The sequence below is a fragment of the Passer montanus genome, unplaced genomic scaffold (genome assembly GCF_014805655.1).
Source record: "Passer montanus isolate IOZ18808 unplaced genomic scaffold, ASM1480565v1 scaffold391, whole genome shotgun sequence".
Lineage (NCBI taxonomy): Eukaryota > Metazoa > Chordata > Aves > Passeriformes > Passeridae > Passer > Passer montanus.
Window position 1 is genome coordinate 2,653 of NW_024368719.1, and position 22,017 is coordinate 24,669.

The following is a 22,017-nucleotide window of genomic DNA, read 5'->3' on the forward strand; positions in this document are numbered from 1 at the left end:
TTTTTATTGCGCTTTTGGCTTTGAGCGAGCACAACCCGCGAGAAATCCGCGATCCAGGGAATTCCTGCCCCGGGAATGCTCGCCCTGGAACCGGCCATGACTTAAGGGCGACGCTTTTCCTCGATAAATTATTAATTAGGAAATTAAAAATAATTTAAAAAGGTTTTTTTTTTTTGGGGGGGGGGGGGGGGAAAAAAGCCCGGAGTTTTCCGGCAAGGACTGACAGCGATCCCGGCCTCTGGAACTTTGGGGATTATTTTGTTTTGGTTTTGGGGGGATTTGTTGGGAAAGAAAAGCAAGGAGGAGGAAAAAAGGGATCGGAGAGCGCCGAGGACGCCCCGGAGCCGCGATCGGGCACGGCCGAGGTGGGTTTGGGGTCGGATCTTAAGGGCGACGCTTTTCCTCGATAAATTATTAATTAGGAAATTAAAAATAATTTAAAAAGGTTTTTTTTTTTTGGGGGTGGGGGGGATAAAATCCGGAGTTTTCCGGCAAGGACTGACAGCGATCCCGGCCTCTGGAACTTTGGGGATTATTTTGTTTTGGTTTTGGGGGGATTTGTTGGGAAAGAAAAGCAAGGAGGAGGAAAAAAGGGATCGGAGAGCGCCGAGGACGCCCCGGAGCCGCGATCGGGCACGGCCGAGGTGGGTCCGGGGTCGGGTTTGGGGTCGGGTTTGGGATTTGTCCGGGGTGGGGCAGGGATCTGGAGAGCTCTGGGATGGATCCAGGAGGTCCTGATGGATGTGGAGAAGTTCAGGGTGGATCCAGAGGGGTTCGGGATGGATCCAGGAGGTTCTGATGGATCTGGAGAGGTTCGGGATGGATCCAGGGATGGATCCAAAGGGGTTTGGGATGGATCCAGAAGATCCTGATGGATCTGGAGAGCTCTGGGATGGATCCAGGAGGTCCTGATGGATGTGGAGAAGTTCAGGGTGGATCCAGAGGGGTTTGGGATGGATCCAGAGGGTCCTGATGGAGCTGGAGAGGTTCAGGGTGGATCCAAAGGATCCTGATGGATCCAAGGATGGATCCAGAGAGGTTCAGGATGGATCTCAAGGGGTTTGGGATGGATCCAGAGGGTCCTGATGGTGCTGGACAGAGTCAGGATGGATGCAGGGATGGATCCAGAGGGTCATGGTGGATCCGGAGAGGTTCAGGGTGGATCCAGAGGGGTTTGGGATGGATCCATGGAAGGTCAGGATGGATCTGGAGAGCTCTGGGATGGATCCTGATGGATCCAAGGATGGATGCAGGGATGGATCCAGAGGGTCCTGATGGAGCTGGGGAGGTTCAAGAAGGATCCAGAGAGGCTCAGGGTGGATTCAGAGGATCCTGATGGATCTAAAGGGGTTTGGGACGGATCCAGGGAAGTTTGGGATGGATCCGGAAGCTCCTGATGGAGCTGGAGAGGTCTGGGATGGATCCTGGGATGGATCCAGAAGCTCCTGATGGATCTGGAGAGGCTCAGGAATTAAATTCCCAATTCCCAGCTGGTTCCAGGGCTGGGAATTCCCAAATTCCCGACCTGCAGCCCCTGGAAGAGCCGGTTTTCTGTGGAATGTTCTGTCAGGAGCTTCCTCCTCCTCCTCCTCCTCCTCCCCAGCCTCTGGAGCTCCTCTTCTTCCCAAAAATCCACTTCACTGGGGCTGGGAATGGATTTTTGGGAATTCCCGCTGGATTTAGGAGGGGGAATTCATCAGAAAAAAGAGGAAAATTCGGGATTAATCCCAATTTTTGTGGGGTTTTTTCCCAGTTGTTTGGGAATTGTTCCTGTCCCCGGGAACTGGGGGGGAAAAGTTCACCTGGAGTCTCCCTCGTGTCCAATTCCCCCGGAAAATTCACCCAAAAATTGGGAATTTGGGCCTTTCTCCCCACCCAGGCTGGGGTTTTCTGGGATAATGTGGAATTCTGGCCTGGATTTAGTGGGAAAAATCCCAAAATATCCGCAGGGATCCCGCGGGGCTGAGCCCTGGGAAGCTCCAGGAACTCGTTTTTCCCGTTTATCCCGAAATTATTTGAATGCTCCCGGAATTCTCTTCCTGGGAAAAGCCTCCAGAGGGGGTGGGAAGGATTTTCCAAGGGATTCTTGTGTTTTTCTGGGAGATTTTGCTGCTCTTTCTGAGGAAAATCCGTGGATTTTTGGGATTTCCACCTCCCACCCCTGTGGATTTTGGGATTTTGGGAACCATGGGAATCTCAGGATCTCTTCCACGGTCAGAATTCCCTGCTTGGAAATGAATTTAACAATTTTTCGGGATTTTTTTTTTTTTTGAAGTTTAATTCCCAACATTTCCCTTTTCAGCACTTCCATAAAACCTCATTTTTCCCAGATTTCTTTAGGAAAGAAAAAATTTCCCAGATTTCTTTGGATTTTCAGGGAGCACAACAACAAATCCCAGCTTTTTTCTGACTTCCACAGGAGGAAAACCATCCAGGATCATTCCAGGGGGGTCGGTGCTGACGAATCCAAGAATTTTTCCCAATTTTTGTACAATTCACCTCCCAAATTCAGGGAAAAAGGAGACATTTTAAGGAAAACTCCCTAAAAAAAAAAGCAGGATCACGGCACCAGGTGCTTCCCATTCCTGTTTCCCCCTGGAGCTGGGGCCAGGTTGTTTTTTCCAGGGGTTTTCTGGGAATTTCCTCCTTGGAGAGGAGCCTGGCAGGGAATTGGGGGTGGGTGGGGGTTCCTGTCCTGATCCCGATGTTTTCCCTTTGTTTGGGAGATTGTATCCAGGGAAAGGCCGGAGCCAGGGCTGGGTCCTGAGCAAAATCCTGCTGGAAAATCCCCAGGATTGGGGTCGGGATCCTGATGGAAAAATGCAGAGATTGGGGTTGGGATCCTGATGGAAAAATGCAGAGATTGGGGTTGGGATCCTGATGGAAAATCCCCAGGATTGGGATCCTGAGGAAAATCCCTGGGATTAGGGTTGAGATCCTGATGGAAAACCCCAGGGATTTGGGTTGGGATCCTGAGTGGATTCCAGCAGAAAATCCCCAGGATTGAGGTCAGGATCCTGATGGAAAATCTCTGGGATTGGGGTCGGGATCCTGATGGAAAATCTCTGGGATTGGGGTCTGGATCCTGATGGAAAATCCCCAGGATTGGGATCCTGAGGAAAATCCCTGGGATTAGGGTTGAGATCCTGATGGAAAACCCCAGGGATTTGGGTTGGGATCCTGAGTGCATTCCAACAGAAAATCCCCAGGATTGAGGTCAGGATCCTGATAGAAAATCCTGGGATTGGGGTTGGGATCCTGATGGAAAACCCCAGGATTGTGATTGGGATCCCACAGGAAAACCCCTGGGATTGGGGTCAGGATCCTGAGTGGGTTCCAATGGAAAATCCCCAGGGTTGGGGTCAGGATCCCACTGGAAAATCCTTGGCAGTGGGGTCGGGATCCTGGCTGAAACCCCGGGGATTTGGGTTGGGACCCCACAGGATGGCAGTGCCAGCAGTGCAGGCTCAGTCCTGGATCCCCCTGCTGACCCCGTGTCCCATTGTCCCATTGTCCCCAAGTGCCCATGGCGGGCCGGAGGCATGGCGCTGGCTGTGACAGTGGTGCCATGTCCCACTGACCCCGTGTCCCCCTGTCCCCAAGTGCCCACGGCGGGCTGGAAGCGTGGCAGCGGTGCCATGTCCCACTGTCCCCATGTCCCTGTGTCCCCCTGTCCTCAGGTGCCCATGGCAGGTCAGAAGCGTGGCGGTGGCAGTGGTACCATGTCCCACTGACCCCGTGTCCTGTGTCCCCGTGTCCCCAGGTGCCCATGGCAGGCTGGCAGTGCCAGTGGTGCCATGTCTCACTGACCCCGTGTCGCATGTCCCCGTGATCCCAGGTGCCCATGGCGGGCCGGAAGCACGGCGCTGGCAGTGCCAGTGGTGCCATGTCCCACTGACTCCATGTCCCTGTGTCCCCCTGTCCTCAGGTGCCCATGGCAGGTCAGAAGCATGGCATTGCCAGTGGTGCCATGTCCCACTGACCCCGTGTCCCCCTGTCCCCAGGTGCCCATGGCGGGCCGGAAGCACGGCAGTGGCAGCGGTGCCATGTCCCATTGACCCCGTGTCCCATGTCCCCCTGTCCCCAGGTGCCCATGGTGGGCCAGAGGCATGGCAGTGACAGTGCCAGTGGTGCCATGTCCCACTGACCCCGTGTCCCATGTCCCCGTGTGGCACTGACCCCATGTCCCCGTGTCCCCAGGTGCCCATGGCGGGTCAGAAGTGCAGCGCTGGCAGTGCCAGTGGTGCCATGTCCCACTGACCCCGTGTCCCATGTCCCCGTGTGGCACTGACCCCATGTCCCCGTGTCCCCAGGTGCCCATGGCGGGTCAGAAGTGCAGCGCTGGCAGTGCCAGTGGTGCCATGTCCCACTGACCCCGTGTCCCACTGACCCCATGTCCCCGTGTCCCCAAGTGCCCATGGTGGGCCAGAAGCATGGCAGTGCCAGCAGTGCCATGTCCCACTGACCCTGTGTCCCCGTGTCCCCAGGTGCCCATGGTGGGCTGGAAGCATGGCAGTGACAGTGCCAGCAGTGCCATGTCCCACTGTCCCCATGTCCCCAGGTGCCCATGGCAGGCCGGAGGCGTGGCAGTGACAGTGGCAGTGGTGCCATGTCCCACTGACAGTGCCCATGGCGGGCCGGAAGCGCGGCGCGGGCGCTGGCGGTGCTGCCGGCAGCGCGGGCGCGGTGCCGTGGCCCGAGGAGCCGGGCGAGCGCGAGCAGGGGCTGTACTCGCTGCACCGCATGTTCGACATCGTGGGCGCGCAGCTGACGCACCGCGACGTGCGCGTGCTCTCCTTCCTCTTCGTGGACGTGCTGGACGAGGCCGAGCGCGGCCGCATCCGCTCGGGCCGCGACTTCCTGCTGGCCCTGGAGCGCCAGGGCCGCTGCGACGAGAGCAACCTGCGGCAGCTGCTGCAGCTGCTGCGCATCATCACCCGCCACGACCTGCTGCCCTACGTCAGCCTCAAGAGGCGGCGCCCCGGTGAGTGCCTGCCGCGATATGTCACGATATATCGCGATATATGGGGTCACTGTCACGGTGTATGGGGGTATCGGGGTGACATCATCACCCGCCACGACCTGCTGCCCTACGTCAGCCTCAAGAGGCGGCGCCCCGGTGAGTGCCTGGCGCGATATGTCACGATATATCGCGATATATGGGGTCACTGTCACCCGCCACGACCTGCTGCCCTGCGTCAGCCTCAAGAGGCAGCGCCCCGGTGAGTGCCTGGTGCGATATGTCACGATATATCGCAATATACGGGGTCAGTGTGTCAGGGTATGGGGATATTGGGGTGACATCATCACCCACCATGACCTGCTGCCCTACGTCAGCCTCAAGAGGCGGCGCCCTGGTGAGTGCCTGGCGCGATATATCGCGATATACGGGGTCAGTGTGTCAGGGTATGTGGGTATTGGGGTGACATCATCACCCGCCACGACCTGCTGCCCTACGTCAGCCTCAAGAGGCGGCGCCCTGGTGAGTGCCTGTCGTGATATGTCGCGATATATCGCGATATACGGGGTCAGTGTATCAGGGTATGGGGGTATCGGGGTGACATCGTCACCCACCACGACCTGCTGCCCTGCATCAGCCTCAAGAGGCGGCGCCCCGGTGAGTGCCTGTCGTGATATGTCGTGATATATCGCGATATATGGGGTCACTGTCACGGTGTATGGGGGTATTGGGGTGACATCGTCACCTGCCATGACCTGCTGCCCTAGTCAGCCTCAAGAGGCAGCGCCCGGGTGAGTGCCTGGCGCGATATGTCACGATATATCGCGATATATGGGGTCACTGCCACAGCGTGTGGGGCTATTGGGGTCACACCATCATCTGCCATCCCCGTGGCGTCCCCGTGACGATCCCATGACGTCCCCGTGACGTCCCCGTGCCGTTCCCGTTCCCAGTGTGCCCGGACCTGGTGGACAAGTACCTGGAGGAGACGTCCATCCGCTACGTCACCCCCCGCGCGCCCGGGGGGGCCCCGCCCGGCCTCGGCCACCCCCACAAATCAGGTACGGGCCCCTCGGGGTCACTGTCACCCCCTTTTGGGGTCGTCGTCACCCTTTGGGGTCACCGTCCCCTTTTGAGGTACGTCCCCGTGCCGTCCCCGTGACGTTCCTGTGCCGTTCCCAGTGTGCCCGGACCTGGTGGACAAGTACCTGGAGGAGACGTCCATTCGCTACGTCACCCCCCGCGCGCCCGGGGGGGCCCCGCCCGGCCTCGGCCACCCCCACAAATCAGGTACGGACCCCTCGGGGTCACTGTCACCCCCGTTTGGGGTCACTGTCACCCTTTGGGGTCACTGTCCCCTTTTGAGGTCATTGTCACCCCCATTTGGGATCATCGTCACCCTTTGGGGTCACCGTCCCCTTTTGGGGTCATTGTCACCCCATTTTGGGGTCATCGTCACCCTTTGGGGTCACCGTCCCCTTTTGGGGTCACCAGCTCTCCATGGGATCATTGTCACCCCCCCATTTGGGATCATCACCCTCTTTTGGGGTCATGCACCCTCATTTGGGATCTTCACCCCCCTTTGGGATCATCACTCCCATTTGGGGTCATCCCAAAGTTCCCGACCCCGGAGCCTCTCAGCGCTCTGGGTTTGGGGGACTGTGCCCAGACCTAATGGATGGGTTTGGGGTTCCCTGGATGGATTTGGGGTTCCCTGGATGGATTTGGGGTCCCTAACCCATTTATGCCCCCCGTGTCCCAGTGCCTGCCCCCCACCTGTCCCTGTGCTGCCCCCAGGGGTGGATTTGGGATGGATTTGGGGTCTGTGGGGTTGGATTTGGGGTCAGTGACCCAATCTCTCCCCGTGTCCCAGTGCCTGCCCCCCACCCGTCCCTGTATTTGGGATCTTCACCCCCCTTTGGGATCATCACTCCCATTTGGGGTCATCCCAAAGTTCCCGACCCCGGAGCCTCTCAGCGCTCTGGGTTTGGGGGACTGTGCCCAGACCTAATGGATGGATTTGGGGTTCCCTGGATGGATTTGGGGTCTGTGGGGTTGGATTTGGGGTCCCTGACCCATTTGTGCCCCCCTGTTCCCAGTGCCTGCCCCCCACCCGTCCCTGTGCTGCCCCCCGGGGGGGCCCCAGCTGGGCCCCAAGCGCCCGGGCCGGGCCCGGAGCCTCCTCGGGAGCCAACGGAAACGCAGGAAGTCAGCGACCCCCGACCCCAAGGAGAAACAGACCTGCGGTGAGGGGGGTTTGGGATCGGGAATGTGGGATTGGGAATGTGGGATTGGGATTGGGATCCCCGGGGAGAAACAGACCTGCGGTGAGGGGGATCGGGATTGGGATTGGGATTGGGATTGGGATTGGGATTGGGATTGGGATTGGGATTGGGATCCCCAGGGAGAAACAGACCTGCGGTGAGGGGCATCGGGATTGGGATTGTGGGATTGGGATTGGGAATATGGGAATAGGGGATTGGGATCCCCAGGGAGAAAGAGACCTGCGGTGAGGGGGTTTGGGATTGGGGATTGGGATTGGGATCCCCAGGGAGAAACAGACCTGTGGTGAGGGGGGATTGGGATCGGGATTGTGGGATTGGGAATATGGGATTGGGATTGGGATCCACATTGCCCCCAACCCCCACATTCCCCTTCAGTGACCCAATCTCTCCCCGTGTCCCAGTGCCTGCCCCCCACCCGTCCCTGTGCTGCCCCCCGGGGGGGCCCCAGCTGGGCCCCAAGCGCCCGGGCCGGGCCCGGAGCCTCCTCGGGAGCCAACGGAAACGCAGGAAGTCAGCGACCCCCGACCCCAAGGAGAAACAGACCTGCGGTGAGGGGGGTTTGGGATCGGAAATGTGGGATTGGGAATGTGGGATTGGGATTGGGATCCCCGGGGAGAAACAGACCTGCGGTGAGGGGGATCGGGATTGGGATTGGGATTGGGATTGGGATTGGGATCCCCAGGGAGAAACAGACCTGCGGTAAATGGGGATTTGGTATTGGGAATACAGAATTAGGATTGGGATCCCCAATGCATGAGACATCCCAAGACTGGGAAAATTTCCCACATTTCCCCCAATCCCTAAACTGCACATTCCCCCATTCCCAAATCCCCTAAGCCCCACGTTCCCCTCAATCTCAAACCCCCTAAACCCCACATATCTCCCCAATCCCAAACCTCTTAAACCCCACATTTTCCCCCCAATCCCAAACCCCTTAAATCCCATACCTAAACCCCACATTCCCCTCAATCCCAAACCCCTAAACCCCACATTCCCCCAACCCCAAACCCCAGGGAGAAACAGACCTGTGGTGAGGGGGGATTGGGATCGGGATTGTGGGATTGGGAATATGGGATTGGGATTGGGATCCACATTGCCCCCAACCCCCACATTCCCCTCAACCCCAAACCCCCTAAACCCCACATTCCCCAATCCCAAACCCCTTGAACCCCAATCCCACACCCCCTAACCCCATTTCCCCCCCCCAGACATCCGCCTGCGCGTGCGTGCCGAGTACTGCCAGCACGACTCCGCCCTGCACGGCAACGTCTTCTCCAACAAGCAGGACCCGCTGGAGCGCCAGTTCGAGCGCTTCAACCAGGCCAACACCATCCTGAAATCCCGGGATTTGGGCTCCATCATCTGCGACATCAAATTCTCGGAGCTCACCTACCTCGACGCCTTCTGGCGGGATTACATCAACGGCTCCCTCCTGGAGGCCCTCAAGGGCGTCTTCATCACGGACTCGCTCAAACAGGCCGTGGGCCACGAGGCCATCAAGCTGCTGGTCAACGTGGACGAGGAGGATTACGAGCTGGGCCGCCAGAAACTCCTCAGGAACTTGATGCTCCACACGGCTCCCTGAGGGATCCACCCCCAGTTTTTGGGGGTTTTTTTTTGGTTTTTTTTCCCGGGATTTTTTGGTTTTTTTTTCCTCTTCCGCGGAGGTGCCCGCTCACGGATTTGGGGAGGGGTGGAGGTGTGGGGGATTCCGGGAGCTTTTTGGGGGTCCTGATGGGTTCTCCTTGTGTTTTCCCTCCTGTTTTTTCTTTTGTATCCATTAAAAATGGTGATGAAAAGGCAAAAATCCCATTGGTGCGACACGCTGGGATTTGGGGATTGGGGGTGTGGAATATTCCGGAATTCCTCACTTTTCCCTGTCAGTTCCTCCTTGTGTTTTCCATGTTTTCTCCCTGTTTTCTTTTTTATCCATTAAAAATGGTGAGAAAAAGGCAAAAATCCCATTGGTGCAGCGCAGTCAGAATTGGGGATTTGAGGTGTGGGAAGCCCAGGAACAATGGAATGTTCTGGGGTGGAGCTGGGGGATATTCCAGGATTTGGTGCTTTTGGGGTCCTGATGGGTTCTCCTCGTGTTTTTCCTCTCGTTTTTTCTTTTGTATCCATTAAAAATGGTGATGAAAAGGCAAAAAATCCCATTGGTGCTGGGATTTGGGGATTGGGGGTGTGGAATATTCCAGAATTCCTCACTTTTCCCTGTCAATTCCTCATTCTCTTTATGTTTTCCATGTTTTTTCCCTATTTTCTTTTCTTTTGTATCCATTAAAAATGGTGATGAAAAGGCAAAAAATCCCATTGGTGCTGGGATTTGGGGATTGGGGGTGTGGAATATTCCAGAATTCCTCAATTTCCCCATCAATTCCTCAATTTCCTTATCAAATTCCTCTTCTTTGTGTTTTCCACGTTTTTCCCCTCATTTTCCCTCTTTTATATCCATTAAAAACGACAAAAAGCAAATGGCAATTTCCCCCAAATTCCCATTTTCCTCCTCAAAATCCCTGTTCCCCCCCCAAAAAAATCCCCATTTTCCCCCAAAACCCAACAGGGATGAAGGTTTTTTCCCATTTTCCTTGTTTTTTCCCTCATTCCCACCCAGCACTTGGGGGTTTCAGGGTTGTCCCCAATCCCTCCCATCCCAAAATTCCTCCACACTTTGAGGTAATTTTCTGGGATTTTTGTATTTTTCAAATTTCAATAAAAAGAAATTCCTCCCCTCAGAACACCCCCCAAAAAATGGGAACCCCCCCCCAAAAAAGAAATCCCTTTTGGGGACAAAAGTGCTGATTCAGTGCAAATTTGGGGTGAATTGGGGAAGATTTGGGGTTGAATTGATGCACGTTTTGGGGTGAATTAGAGCAGATTTGGGGCAGATTCAGGGTCAGTTTTGGACTAAATTGAGGCAGAATTGGAGCAAATTTGGGGCTGAATTGGGACCCCAAAAAGAGCAGGGAGGACACATTGTGCCATTCAGTTTTGGGGATAAAAAGGGCAGATTTGGGGCTGATTTAGGGCTGAGTTGATGGAGATTTGGGGGAATATTTGGGGCTGAATTAATGGAGATTTGGGGCTGATTTGTGGGACATTTGGGGTTGATTTAGGGCCGAGTTGGAGATTTGGGGCTGATTTGGGACCCCCAATAAAGAAAAGGGGGGGACACATTGTTCCATTCCATTTTGGGGACAAAAGGGCAGATTTGGGGCTGAATTGGTGCAGATTTGGGGCTTTTGGGACCCCCAATAAAGAAAAGGGAGACACATTCTACCATTCAATTTTGGGAATAAAAGGGCAGATTTGGGGCTGAATTGGTGCAGATTTGGGGTTGAATTGATGGAAATTTGACACCCACAAAGAGAAAGGGGGGACATGTTGTGCCGTTCCATTTTGGGACTAAAAGGGCAGATTTGGGACTGATTTGGGGCTGACTTTGGGCTGACTTGGGACTGATTTGGGGCTGAATTGGTGCAGATTTGGGGCTGAATTGGTGCTGATTTGGTGCTGATTTGGGGCTGAATTGGTGCAGATTTGGGGCTGAATTGGTGCAGACTTGGGGCTAATTTGGGGCTGACTTTGGGCTGACTTGGTACAGATTTGGGGCTGACTTGGTGCAGATTTGGGGCTGGATTGGTGCAGATTTGGGGCTGATTTAGGGCTGAATTGGTGCAGATTTGGGGCTGGATTGGTGCAGATTTGGGGCTGATTTTGGGCTGAATTGGTGCAGATTTGGGACTGATTTGGGGGAATATTTGGGGCTGAATTAATGCAGAGGTGGGACTAATTTGGGGGAGATTTGGGACCCCCAATAAAGAAAAGGGAGACACATTCTACCATTCAATTTTGGGAATAAAAGGGCAGATTTGGGGCTGAATTGGTGCAGATTTGGGGCTGATTTGGAGCTGACTTTGGGCTGAATTGGTGCAGATTTGGGGCTGAATTGGTGCAGATTTGGGGCCGATTCAGGGCTATATTGATGGAGATTTGACACCCCCAAACAGAAAGGGGGCACACGTGGTGCCATCCCACTCTGGGCACAGAAGAGCAAACCCAGTACAATTTCCAGGCGGGTTTGGCCGAGCGGCGCCGTCACGTCCCCGGTGTCCCCGGCAGGGCCCCGTAGATGTCCCCGCGGCGGTGGCCGTGCACGGGCAGCTCCCTCCGCACCTGCTCCAGGTAGGCCAGGTCGATGTGGGCCAGGCACAGCCCCGGCCCCTCGTGGCACTGGGCCACCACGGTGCCCCAGGGGTCGGCCACCAGCGAGTGGCCGAAGGACGCGCGGCCGGCGTTGTGGCGGCCGGTCTGCGCCGCGGCCACCACGTAGCACTGGCACTCGATGGCACGGGCACGCAGCAGCACCTGAGGGGACAGCAGTGTCACCCAGGGGGACATGGGGGGCACAGGGGGCATGGGGGCACGCAGCAGCACCTGAGGGGACAGCGGTGTCACCCAGGGGACATGGGGGGCATGGGAACACACAGCACCTGTGGGGACAGTGGTGGCACCAAGGGGACATGGGGGGCACAGGGGGCATGAGCACGCAGCAGCACCTGAGGGGACAGTGCTGTCACCCAGGGGGACATGGCGCACACAGCACCTGCGGGGACAGCGGTGTCACCCAGGGGACATGGGGGGGTATGGGCATGCAGCAGCATCTGAGGGGACAGCGGTGTCACCAAGGGGGACACTCGATGGCACGGGCACACAGCAGCACTTGAGGGGACAGTGGTGTCACCCAGGGGGACACTTGATGGCATGGGCACACACAGCACCTGCGGGGACAGTGGTGGCACCAAGGGGACATGGGGGGCACAGGGGTCACAGGCACACAGCAGCACCTACGGGACAGTGCTGTCACCCAGGGGGACAGCGGTGTCACCCGGGGGACACTCAATGACACGGGCACACAGCAGCACTTGAGGGGACAGTGCTGTCACCCAGGGGGACAGCGGTGTCACCCATGGGGACATGGGGGGACACAGGCACGCAGCAGCACCTGAGGGGACAGCAGTGTCACGGGAAAGGGACACTGGTGTCACCGAGAGGGACACAGGGGGCATGGGCACACAGCAGCACCTGCAGGGACAGCGGTGTCACCCAGGGGACAGAACCAGGGGACATGGGGGGCGCTCAATGGCACAGGCACCCCAAACCCTCCTCAGGGTGTGGGTGTCCCCACTCCCCCCAGGGTGCCCCCAGACCCCTCCCGGAATGTCTGCAACACCCCTGTGGGTGTCCCCAAGCCCCCCGGGGGTGTCCCCAAGCCCCCCGGGGTGTCCCCAAGCCCCCCCGGGGGTGTCCCCAAGCCCCCCGGGGTGTCCCCAAGCCCCCCCGGGGGTGTCCCCAAGCCCCCCGGGGTGTCCCCAAGCCCCCCGGGGGGTGTCCCCAAGCCCCCTGGGGGGTCCCCAAGCCCCCCGGGGTGCCCCGTGCTGTCACCCAGGGGGACAGCGGTGTCACCCGGGGGACACTCAATGACACGGGCACACAGCAGCACTTGAGGGGACAGTGCTGTCACCCAGGGGACACTCAATGACACAGGCACACAGCAGCACCTGAGGGGACAGCAGTGTCACTGGAAAGGGACACTGGTGTCACCGAGAGGGACACAGGGGGCATGGGCACACAGCAGCACCTGCAGGGACAGCGGTGTCACCCAGGGGACAGAACCAGGGGACATGGGGGGCGCTCAATGGCACAGGCACCCCAAACCCTCCTCAGGGTGTGGGTGTCCCCACTCCCCCCAGGGTGCCCCCAGACCCCTCCCGGAATGTCTGCAACACCCCTGTGGGTGTCCCCAAGCCCCCCGGGGGTGTCCCCAAGCCCCCCGGGGTGTCCCCAAGCCCCCCGGGGGGTGTCCCCAAGCCCCCTGGGGTGTCCCCAAGCCCCCCGGGGTGCCCCCTCACCTCCCAGTGCGCGGCTCCGGTGGGCACGGTGAAGGCCGAGGGGTAGGTCAGGATTTGGGCACCGGCCCCGCGCAGGGCCTGGGCCAGCTCCGGGAAACGCAGGTCATAGCACACGGCCAGCCCCACCTGGGGGACAGGGAGGGGACATTGGGGACAGCTGGGGACACTGGGGACAGCCCTGGGCCTGGGCCAGCTCCGGGAAACGCAGGTCATAGCACACGGCCAGCCCCACCTGGGGGACAGGGAGGGGACATTGGGGACAGCTGGGGACACCCTGGGGCCATGGGGGGTCAGGGGTGAGGGTCAGGACAGGGCCAGCTCCAGGACCCACAGGCCACAGCACTCGGCCAATCCCAGGTTTCTCTGGGAATACCGGGGTCAGTGAGGGCAGGGGACACCCAACAGGGAGGGGACATTGGGGACAGCTGGGGACACTCCGGGGCCATGGGGGGTCAGGGGTGAGGGTCAGGACAGGGCCAGCTCCAGGACCCACAGGCCACAGCACTCGGCCAATCCCAGGTTTTCTCTGGGAATACCGGGGTCAGTGAGGGCAGGGGACACCCAGGGACACTTGGGGACACTTGGGGACACCCAGGGACACTTGGGGACACCCTGGGCATTGTGGGGTCAGGGTTGGGTTCAGGGCTGGGTTAGGATTGGGGCAGGGCCAGCTCAGGCTGTGACACACGGCCAGCCCCAGGTTTCTCTGGGAACACCGGGGATCAGCGAGGGCAGGGGACACTTGGGGACACTTGGGGACAGCAGGGGACAGGGGCAGGGCCGTACCTTGCCCACGGGGGTGTCGATGGGGGGCAGCAGCTCCCGGCCAGGGTTGGTGAAGGAGCTCTCGCACAGCGCCGGCGCCCCCGGCAGCGCCGCGTCAAACAGGTGCAGCTTGCGGTACGCGGCCACCAGCGCGCCTGGGGACAGCCACGGGGGTTGGGGACATGGGGACAGCCACCAGCGCGCCTGGGGACAGCCACGGGGGTTGGGGACATGGGGACAGCCACCAGCGCGCCTGGGGACAGCCACGGGGGTTGGGGACATGGGGACAGCCACCAGCGCGCCTGGGGACAGCCACGGGGGTTGGGGACATGGGGACAGCCACCAGCGCGCCTGGGGACAGCCACGGGGGTTGGGGACATGGGGACAGCCACCAGCGCGCCTGGGGACAGCCACGGGGGTTGGGGACATGGGGACAGCCACCAGCGCGCCTGGGGACAGCCACGGGGGTTGGGGAGATGGGGACAGCCACCAGCGCGCCTGGGGACAGCCACGGGGGTTGGGGACATGGGGACAGCCACCAGCGCGCCTGGGGACAGCCACGGGGGTTGGGGACACTGGGGACAGCCACCACGGGGTTGGGGACACTGGGGACAGCCACCACGGGGTTGGGGACAGCCACGGGGGTTGGGGACACCAGGGACAGCCACCAGCGCGCCTGGGGACAGCCACCCCAGGGACAGCCACAGGGGGGTTGGGAATGGTGGCACATGTGGGGACACGGGGACAGCCAAGGGTTGGGGACACAGGCCTGGGGGACGCGGGGTGGCACGAGGGGGCGCAGGGCTCAGGAAGGCCGTGTCCCACCCGAGCTGTCCAGCAGCAGGTGACAGTTGTAGATGCGGCCGGTGCTGTCCCAGTCCTGGCCACGCTCGTGGAAGCCACCGAGGGAGAGCCACACGTCACATTCCCTGGGGACACAGAGGGACACGGCCTGGGGACAAATGGTGACACTCCCTGGGGACACAGAGGGACACGGCCTGGGGACACACACTGACATCCCCATGGGACACAAGATCACATTCCCTGGGGACACAGGGTGACATTCCCCGGGGACACACGGTGCCATCCCTGGTGACACACAGTGACAGCTCAGGGGACACACAGTGACACTCCTGGTGACCACGGTGCCACCCCTGGGGACACACCATCACATTCTCTGGGTACACACAGTGCCATCCCCTGGGTACACACGGTGCCATCCCCTGGTGACACACACAGACAATCCCTGGTGACACACAGTGCCACCCCTGGTGACACACACTGACAATCCCTGATGACACACTGTGACACTCCTGGGGACACGCGGTGCCACCCCTGGTGACACACACTGACAATCCCTGATGACACACTGTGACACTCCTGGGGACACACAGTGCCACCCCTGGGTACACACGGTGCCATCCCCTGGTGACACACAGCGACACCCCTGGTGACACACGGTGCCATCCCCTGGGTACACACAGCGACACCCCTGGTAACCACAGTGCCACCCCTGGTGACACACGGTGCCATCCCTGGTGACACACACTGACAATCCCTGATGACACACTGTGACACTCCTGGGGACACACAGTGACATCCCCTCATGACACACGGTGCCACCCCTGGTGACACACAGTGCCATCCCCTGGGTACACACGGTGCCACCCCTGGGTACACACAGTGACATCCCCTGGTGACACACAGTGCCATCCCCTGGGTACACACGGTGCCACCCCTGGTGACACACGCTGCCATCCCTGGGTACACACTATGCCACCCCTGGTGACACACAGTGCCATCCCCTGGGTACACACGGTGCCATCCCCTGGTGACACACAGTGCCATCCCCTGGGGACACACGGTGCCATCCCCTGGTGACACACGGTGCCATCCCCTGGGTACACACGGTGCCACCCCTGGGTACACACAGTGACATCCCCTGGTGACACACAGTGCCATCCCCTGGGTACACACGGTGCCACCCCTGGTGACACACGGTGCCGTCCCTGGGTACACACGATGCCACCCCTGGGTACACACAGTGCCACCCCTGGTGGCACACAGTGCCATCCCCTGGTGCCCACGCTGCCACCCCGGCGACGCGGTGCCCGCGGTGCCCGTACCTGGCCAGCTGGCGGTAGCGCCGCACGGTGTCCCCGTGCAGGGGCTCTGCCAGCGCCAGGCTGTGCTGGGGACTGTCCCCGATGAAGTCGAAGGCCTCGGGCAGGAACACGGCGCGGGCCCCCGCGGCCGCCGCGCGCCGCACCAGCGCCGAGCACTGCCGCCAGTTGTGCTCCTTGTCCGCCGTGCTCGTCACCTGCGCCACCGCCACCAGCCCGCCCGGGGGGCCTGGGGACACCGCGGGGGCTGGGGGGGCTGCCATGGCCACAGGGCTGCGGGGAGGGGACACCGTGAGGGACCAGGGGACACCGATGGGCCTGGGGACACCGTGAGGGACTGGGGACACTGTGAGGGACTGGGGGACACTGAGGGGGCTGGGGGCACCGCGAGGGCCTGGGGACACTTGTGAGAGACTGGGGGACACTGAGGGAGCTGAGGACACCAATGGGTCTGGGGACTCCGTGGGGGACTGGGGGACACTGATCAACCTGGGGACACCATGGGGACTCAGAGGGACAGAGGGACACTACAGCATCTGGGGGCACTGCCATGGCTGGGGGGCTGTGGGGAGGGGACACCGTGAGGGACTGGGGGACACTGAGGGGGCTGGGGGCAATGCCATGGCCACAGGGCTGCAGGGAGGGGACACCGTGAGGGACTGGGGGACATTGCTGGGTCTGGGGACACTGCAGGGGCTGGGGACACTGCCATGGCCAAGGAGGGGACACCGTGAGGGACTCGGAGGGACAGGGGGACACTGACGGGCCTGGGGACACCGCCATGGCCATGGGACACTGAGGGGACCTCAGAGGGACAGGGGACACCAATCGGTCTGGGGACACCAATGGGTCTGGGGGCGCTGCCATGGCCACGGGGCTGCGGGGAGGGGACACTGAAGGGACTTGGAGGGACAGGGGGACACCAATGGGCCTGGGGACACCGCCATGGCTGCAGGGAGGGGACACTGAGGGGACCTCACAGTGACACGAGGACACTGCCATGGCCACGGGGCTGTGGGGAGGGGACACCAAGGGCACCTCACGGGGACTGGGGTCACCCCCTTGGGGACAGGGACACCCCCAGGTGACCCAAAAGGGGAGCAGGGTCACTCTTGAACCTCTCCCACCCACCTGGGGCCACCCCCAGGGTCACCCTCAGCCCCCTCTGAGCTTTTTGAGGTCCCCCGTGGGGTTTTCTATGGGGTTTTTAGGGTTCCCATGGGGTTTTTGGGGTTCTCCACAGGGTTTTTGGGGTGTTTTTGGGGTCCCCCCGTACCTGCCCGTGGTGCTGGAGCTCTGGGGGGCTCTCGAGGCTCTCGGGGGGCAGCACAGCAGGGCCCGGGGGGCCACCCTCAGCCTGGGGGGGGACACCCCGAATTGGGGAGGGGGTGACATGGCTGGAACCCCCCCCCAAAACTGCCCCTGAACCCCCAAACTGCCCCAGGTGTGACCCCAAACTGCAGGTTTTTGGGGTCCCCCCGTACCTGCCCGCGGTGCTGGAGCTGTGGGGGGCTCTCGAGGCTCTCGGGGGGCAGCACAGCAGGGCCCGGGGGGCCACCCTCAGCCTGGGGGGGGACACCCCGAATTGGGGAGGGGGTGACATGGCTGGAACCCCCCCCCAAAACTGCCCCATAACTCCCAAACTGCCCCAGGTGTGACCCCAAACTGCCCCTGAACCCCACAAATGTCCTCAGCTCCCCCCCAGCTGCCCCAGTGTTGATCCCAAAGTGCCCCAGCCCCCCAAAACCTCGCCCCATTCCCGCACATTCCCCGCCGGCGGCAGCGCGGCCAAAGTCCCCCCCTCAGGCGCTGCCCTCACCCAAGATGGCGCCGCCGCCGCCTCACCCGCACCCAAGATGGCGGCCGGAAGTGACGGCGGGACGGAGCGGAAGAGGCGGAGGCGCGCGGGACAAGATGGCGGAGCCGGGGAAGGGGCGAGGGGCGGCCCCGGCGGGGAAGGGGCTGAGCGCCGAGCAGGTCAGGGCCTGCTGCCAGACCCCCCCAAACTGCCCCAAAGTCCCTCAAAAGTACCCCAGACCCCCCCAAACACCCCTTAAACTACCTCAAAACTGCCCCAGACACCCCCAAACTGCCCCAAACACCCTCAAAACTACCCCAAACACCTCCCAAAACTGCCCTAGATCCCTCTAAACTGCCCCAAACACACCCCAAACCTCACCAAAACTACCCCAGACCCCCTCAAAATTGACCCAAACCCCCTCAGAACTGCCCCAAACACTCCCCAAACTGCCCCCAACCCCCTCAGAACTGCCCCAACCACCCCCCAACGCACCCAAGATGGCGGCCGGAAGTGACGGCGGGACGGAGCGGAAGAGGCGGAGGCGCGCGGGACAAGATGGCGGAGCCGGGGAAGGGGCGAGGGGCGGCCCCGGCGGGGAAGGGGCTGAGCGCCGAGCAGGTCAGGGCCGACCGGGAACCCGGGAGGGGCCCCGGGGGGGCAGAGGAGTGAGGGGAGGGCATGGGGAGGCGTCCCAGTCAATCCCAGTCCATTTTCAGTCCATCCCAGTCACTCCCAGTCCCATTCCCATTCCCAGTCCTATTCCCAGTCCCATCCCAGCCCCCCCAGTGGCTCCCAGTTAAGAGAGGTTTGCAGTCTATTTAGGGGAGATTTGGGATATATTTGGGGCAGAGATTTGGGATTTATTTGGGGTATATTTGGGACAGGGATTTGGGGTTTATTCGGGGTGGGTTGGGGACACGGATTTGAGATTTATTTGGGGCGGATTTGGGCCGAGGATTTGGGGTGTATTTGGCGTGGATTTGGGACAGGGATTTGGGGTTTATTCGGGGTGGGTTTGGGACAGGGATTTGGGATTTATTTGGGGTGGATTTGGGCCAGGGATTTGGGGTATATCTGGGGTCTTTTGGGGCGGGGATTTGGGGTATATTTGGGGTGGATTTGGGACAGATTTGGGCCGGGGATTTGGGATATGTTTGGGGTGTTTTGGGACAGGGATTTGGGCCAGAGATTTGGGGTATATCTGAGGTGTTTTGGGGTGGATTTGGGCCGGGGATTTGGGGTATTTTTGGGGTGGATCTGGGGTCTATCCGGGGTGGTTTGGGTGCTGACCCCCAGGCTGGTGATCGAGACGCTGCGGGAGGTGGATCCCACCCGGAAGTGTTTCCGCATGGTCGGCGGCGTGCTGGTGGAGAGGACGGTCAAGGAGGTGCTGCCCGCCCTGGAGAGCAACAGGGAGCAGGTCTGGGACCCAAACCCACACTGGGGTCCTGTGAAAATCTAATGGGGTGGCCCTAAACACAATGGGATCACATAAAAACCCAATGGGATCCCATAAAAACCCAATGGGATGGCCCTAAACCCACTGGGATCGCAGAAAACCACAATGGGATGGTTCTAAACCCAATGGGATCCCATAAGAACACAATGGGATCCCATAAAAACACAATGGGGAACCCAAAATCCCAATGGGATCCCAGAAAAACCTCACTGGGATCCCATAAAAACACAATGGGATGGCATTAAACTCAATGGGATCCCATAAAAACACAATGGGATCCCATAAAAACCCAATGGGATGGCCCTAAACACAATTGGATCCCATAAAAACCCAATATGATCCCATAAAAACACAATGGGATCCCATAAAAACCTAATGGGATCCCATAAAAACCCAATGGGATGGCCCTAAACCCAATGGGATCCCATAAAAACCCAATGGGATCCCATAAAAACCCAGTGGGATGGCCCTAAACACAATGGGATGGCCCTAAACACAATGGGATCCCATGAAAACACAATGGGATGCCTCTAAACCCACTGGGATCCCGTAAAAACCCAGTGGGATAGCCCTAAACCCACTGGGATTCCTTAAAAGCCCAATGGGGAACCCAAAATCCCAATGGGATCCCAGAAAAACACAATGGGATTCCATAAGAACACAATGGGATCACATAAAAACACAGTGGAGAACCCAAAATCCCAATGGGATCCCAGAAAAACACAATGGGATGGCCCTAAACACACTGGGATGGCCCTACACACACTGGGATCCCATGAAAACACAATGGGATGGCTCTAAACCCAATGGGATCCCATAAAAACCCAATGGGATCCCATAAAAACCCAATGGGATCCCATAAAAACACAATGGGATCCCTCTAAACCCAATGGGATCCCATAAAAACCCAATGGGATCCCATAAAAACACAATGGGATCCCATGAAAACACAATGGGATGGCTCTAAACCCAATGGGATCCCATAAAAACCCAATGGGATCCCATAAAAACCCAATGGGATCCCATAAAAACACAATGGGATCCCATAAAAACACAATGGGATAGCTCTAAACCCACTGGGATGCCATGAAAACACAATGGGATCCCATAAAAATCCAGTGGGATAGCCCTAAACCTACTGGGATCCCTTAAAAATCCACTGGGACAGCCCCAAACCCAAAGGAATCCTTTAAACATTTTACAGAGTATTCTAAAATCTGCTGGGATAGACCCAAATCCAATGAGATCCCATAAAAACCCAATAGGGTATCTCAAAATCCAGTGGGATATCCCAAAATCCAGTAGGATCCCATAAACATCCAATGGGGAGCCCAAAAAATCTGCTGGGACCACCCCAATAAAAAACCTCAGGCCATTTTCCCCTTTTTTTTCCTCTCCTTTTTCTCTTTTTTCTCATGTTCGCTCCATTATTTTCCCCTTAGATTTCCAACCTAATCAAGTCTCGCCCAAAATCCCACTGGGATCCCATAAAAACCCAGTGCGATAGCCCTAAACCTATTGGGATCCCTTAAAAATCCACTGGGACAGCCCCAAACCCAAAGGAATCCTTTAAACATTTTACAGAGTATTCTAAAATCTGCTGGGATAGACCCAAATCCAATGAGATCCCATAAAAACCCAATAGGGTATCTCAAAATCCAGTGGGATATCCCAAAATCCAGTAGGATCCCATAAACATCCAATGGGGAGCCCAAAAAATCTGCTGGGACCACCCCAATAAAAAACCTCAGGCCATTTTCCCCTTTTTTTTCCTCTCCTTTTTCTCTTTTTTCTCATGTTCGCTCCATTATTTTCCCCTTAGATTTCCAACCTAATCAAGTCTCTGTCTTTTCCTGCTTTTCCACTATTTCCCATTTTCCCCGTTTTTCTCCCCAGATCTCCACTCTAACCGAGTCTCTCTCTTTCCCCCAATTCCCGTAATTCCCGTTTTTCCCATTTTCCCCCTTTTTCCCCCCAGATCTCCACTCTAACCGAGTCTCTCTCTTTTCCCCAATTCCCGTTTTTCCCATTTTCCCCGTTTTTCCCCCCAGATCTCCAAGCTGACCGAGTCTCTCTCTTTCCCCCAATTCCCATAATTCCCGTTTTTCCCATTTTCCCCATTTTTCGCCCCAGATCTCCACTCTAACCAAGTCTCTCTCTTTTCCCCAATTCCCATAATTCCTATAATTGCCATTTTTTTCCCATTTTCCCCGTTTTTCGCCCCAGATCTCCAAGCTGATCGAGGCTCTGGCGCAGCAGCTGCAGGCCAAGGGCCGGGAGCTCTCGGAATTTCGGGAACGCCACAACATCCGCCTGGTGGGGGAGGACGACCCCAAATCCACGCCCAGGGACGGCCCCGAGGGGGGCAAGGGGGGCCCCGGGGGGGTCCTGGTGTCCTGACCCCCCCCAAAAAAAAATTCCCAGGGGGATTTGGGGTCGTTTTGGGGGGTTTTGGGTAATAAACGTGAGTTTGGGACAATGCCAGGGTTGGTTTTTGTGGGAAAAGGGGGGAAAGGGTTTGGGGCGAGGGGAGGGGGGAAAGGGGGAGACCCCAAATGTGGGGGGTGCCAAGGGGGACCCTAAAAATGGAGGGTGGGACCCCAAAATGGGGAAAAAGGGATCCCAAAAATGGGGGTGAGACCCCAAAATGGGGGGAAAAAGGAGACCCCAAAAATGGGAGTGGGAACCCAAAAATGAGGAGAGGGGACCCCA

General features: G+C 58.7%; 3 protein-coding genes across 7 annotated transcripts; 2 read left to right on the forward strand and 1 right to left on the reverse strand.

Annotated features, from left to right (window-relative positions):
- The first annotated feature begins 452 nt into the window (after positions 1–452).
- Positions 453–9,209, forward strand: DEDD (death effector domain containing). Of its 2 annotated transcripts, XM_039718204.1 has the most exons (6): positions 453–644; positions 2,420–2,572; positions 4,624–4,984; positions 5,914–6,021; positions 7,060–7,206; positions 8,454–9,209. In XM_039718204.1, exons 3-6 carry the CDS (start codon positions 4,630–4,632, stop codon positions 8,828–8,830), a joined length of 987 nt encoding a protein of 328 aa, XP_039574138.1. In that variant the 5' UTR covers positions 453–644; positions 2,420–2,572; positions 4,624–4,629; the 3' UTR covers positions 8,831–9,209. The 2 variants fall into 2 exon arrangements, with proteins under 2 accessions (XP_039574138.1, XP_039574136.1); XM_039718202.1 differs by lacking the exon at positions 2,420–2,572.
- A 1,741-nt stretch (positions 9,210–10,950) lies between these two features.
- NIT1 (nitrilase 1) lies at positions 10,951–17,676 on the reverse strand. 4 transcript variants are annotated; one of them, XM_039718199.1, is made up of 7 exons: positions 17,658–17,676; positions 17,322–17,448; positions 16,049–16,318; positions 14,748–14,874; positions 13,944–14,126; positions 13,158–13,283; positions 10,951–11,613 (listed from the first exon to the last, which is right to left on the reverse strand). In XM_039718199.1, the coding sequence occupies exons 2-7, from the start codon at positions 17,438–17,440 to the stop codon at positions 11,344–11,346; spliced, it is 1,095 nt and encodes a 364-aa protein (XP_039574133.1). In that variant the 5' UTR covers positions 17,441–17,448; positions 17,658–17,676; the 3' UTR covers positions 10,951–11,343. The 4 variants fall into 4 exon arrangements, with proteins under 4 accessions (XP_039574133.1, XP_039574132.1, XP_039574134.1 ...); XM_039718198.1 differs by lacking the exon at positions 17,658–17,676 and having other exon boundaries at positions 17,322–17,488; XM_039718200.1 differs by lacking the exon at positions 17,658–17,676 and having other exon boundaries at positions 13,944–14,077; positions 14,748–14,851; positions 17,322–17,483.
- Positions 17,677–17,869: 193 nt separating this feature from the next.
- Positions 17,870–21,786, forward strand: PFDN2 (prefoldin subunit 2). Its single transcript, XM_039718206.1, has 4 exons — positions 17,870–18,022; positions 18,312–18,511; positions 19,020–19,266; positions 21,532–21,786. Exons 1-4 carry the CDS (start codon positions 17,870–17,872, stop codon positions 21,703–21,705), a joined length of 774 nt encoding a protein of 257 aa, XP_039574140.1. The 3' UTR covers positions 21,706–21,786.
- The last annotated feature ends 231 nt before the right edge of the window (positions 21,787–22,017 follow it).

What these genes read in the sequence shown, in the direction of transcription:
- NIT1 (XM_039718199.1), bottom strand. Translation starts at nt 17,440, where the DNA reads ATGTCACCCCCTCCCCAATTCGGGGTGTCCCCCCCCAGGCTGAGGGTG. An exon ending in AGCTCCAGCACCACGGGCAG is followed by an intron (nt 16,319 to 17,321) that starts GTACGGGGGGAC and finishes CCCTCCCCGCAG; the next exon opens with CCCTGTGGCCATGGCAGCCC. An exon ending in TCGACACCCCCGTGGGCAAG is followed by an intron (nt 13,284 to 13,943) that starts GTACGGCCCTGC and finishes CCTGTCCCCCAG; the next exon opens with GTGGGGCTGGCCGTGTGCTA.
- DEDD (XM_039718204.1), top strand. Translation starts at nt 4,630, where the DNA reads ATGGCGGGCCGGAAGCGCGGCGCGGGCGCTGGCGGTGCTGCCGGCAGC. An exon ending in CCTCAAGAGGCGGCGCCCCG is followed by an intron (nt 4,985 to 5,913) that starts GTGAGTGCCTGC and finishes TCCCGTTCCCAG; the next exon opens with TGTGCCCGGACCTGGTGGAC. An exon ending in CGGCCACCCCCACAAATCAG is followed by an intron (nt 6,022 to 7,059) that starts GTACGGGCCCCT and finishes CCCTGTTCCCAG; the next exon opens with TGCCTGCCCCCCACCCGTCC.
- PFDN2 (XM_039718206.1), top strand. Translation starts at nt 17,870, where the DNA reads ATGGCGCCGCCGCCGCCTCACCCGCACCCAAGATGGCGGCCGGAAGTG. An exon ending in AGGGGCTGAGCGCCGAGCAG is followed by an intron (nt 18,023 to 18,311) that starts GTCAGGGCCTGC and finishes CAACCCCCTCAG; the next exon opens with AACTGCCCCAACCACCCCCC. An exon ending in TGGAGAGCAACAGGGAGCAG is followed by an intron (nt 19,267 to 21,531) that starts GTCTGGGACCCA and finishes TTTTCGCCCCAG; the next exon opens with ATCTCCAAGCTGATCGAGGC.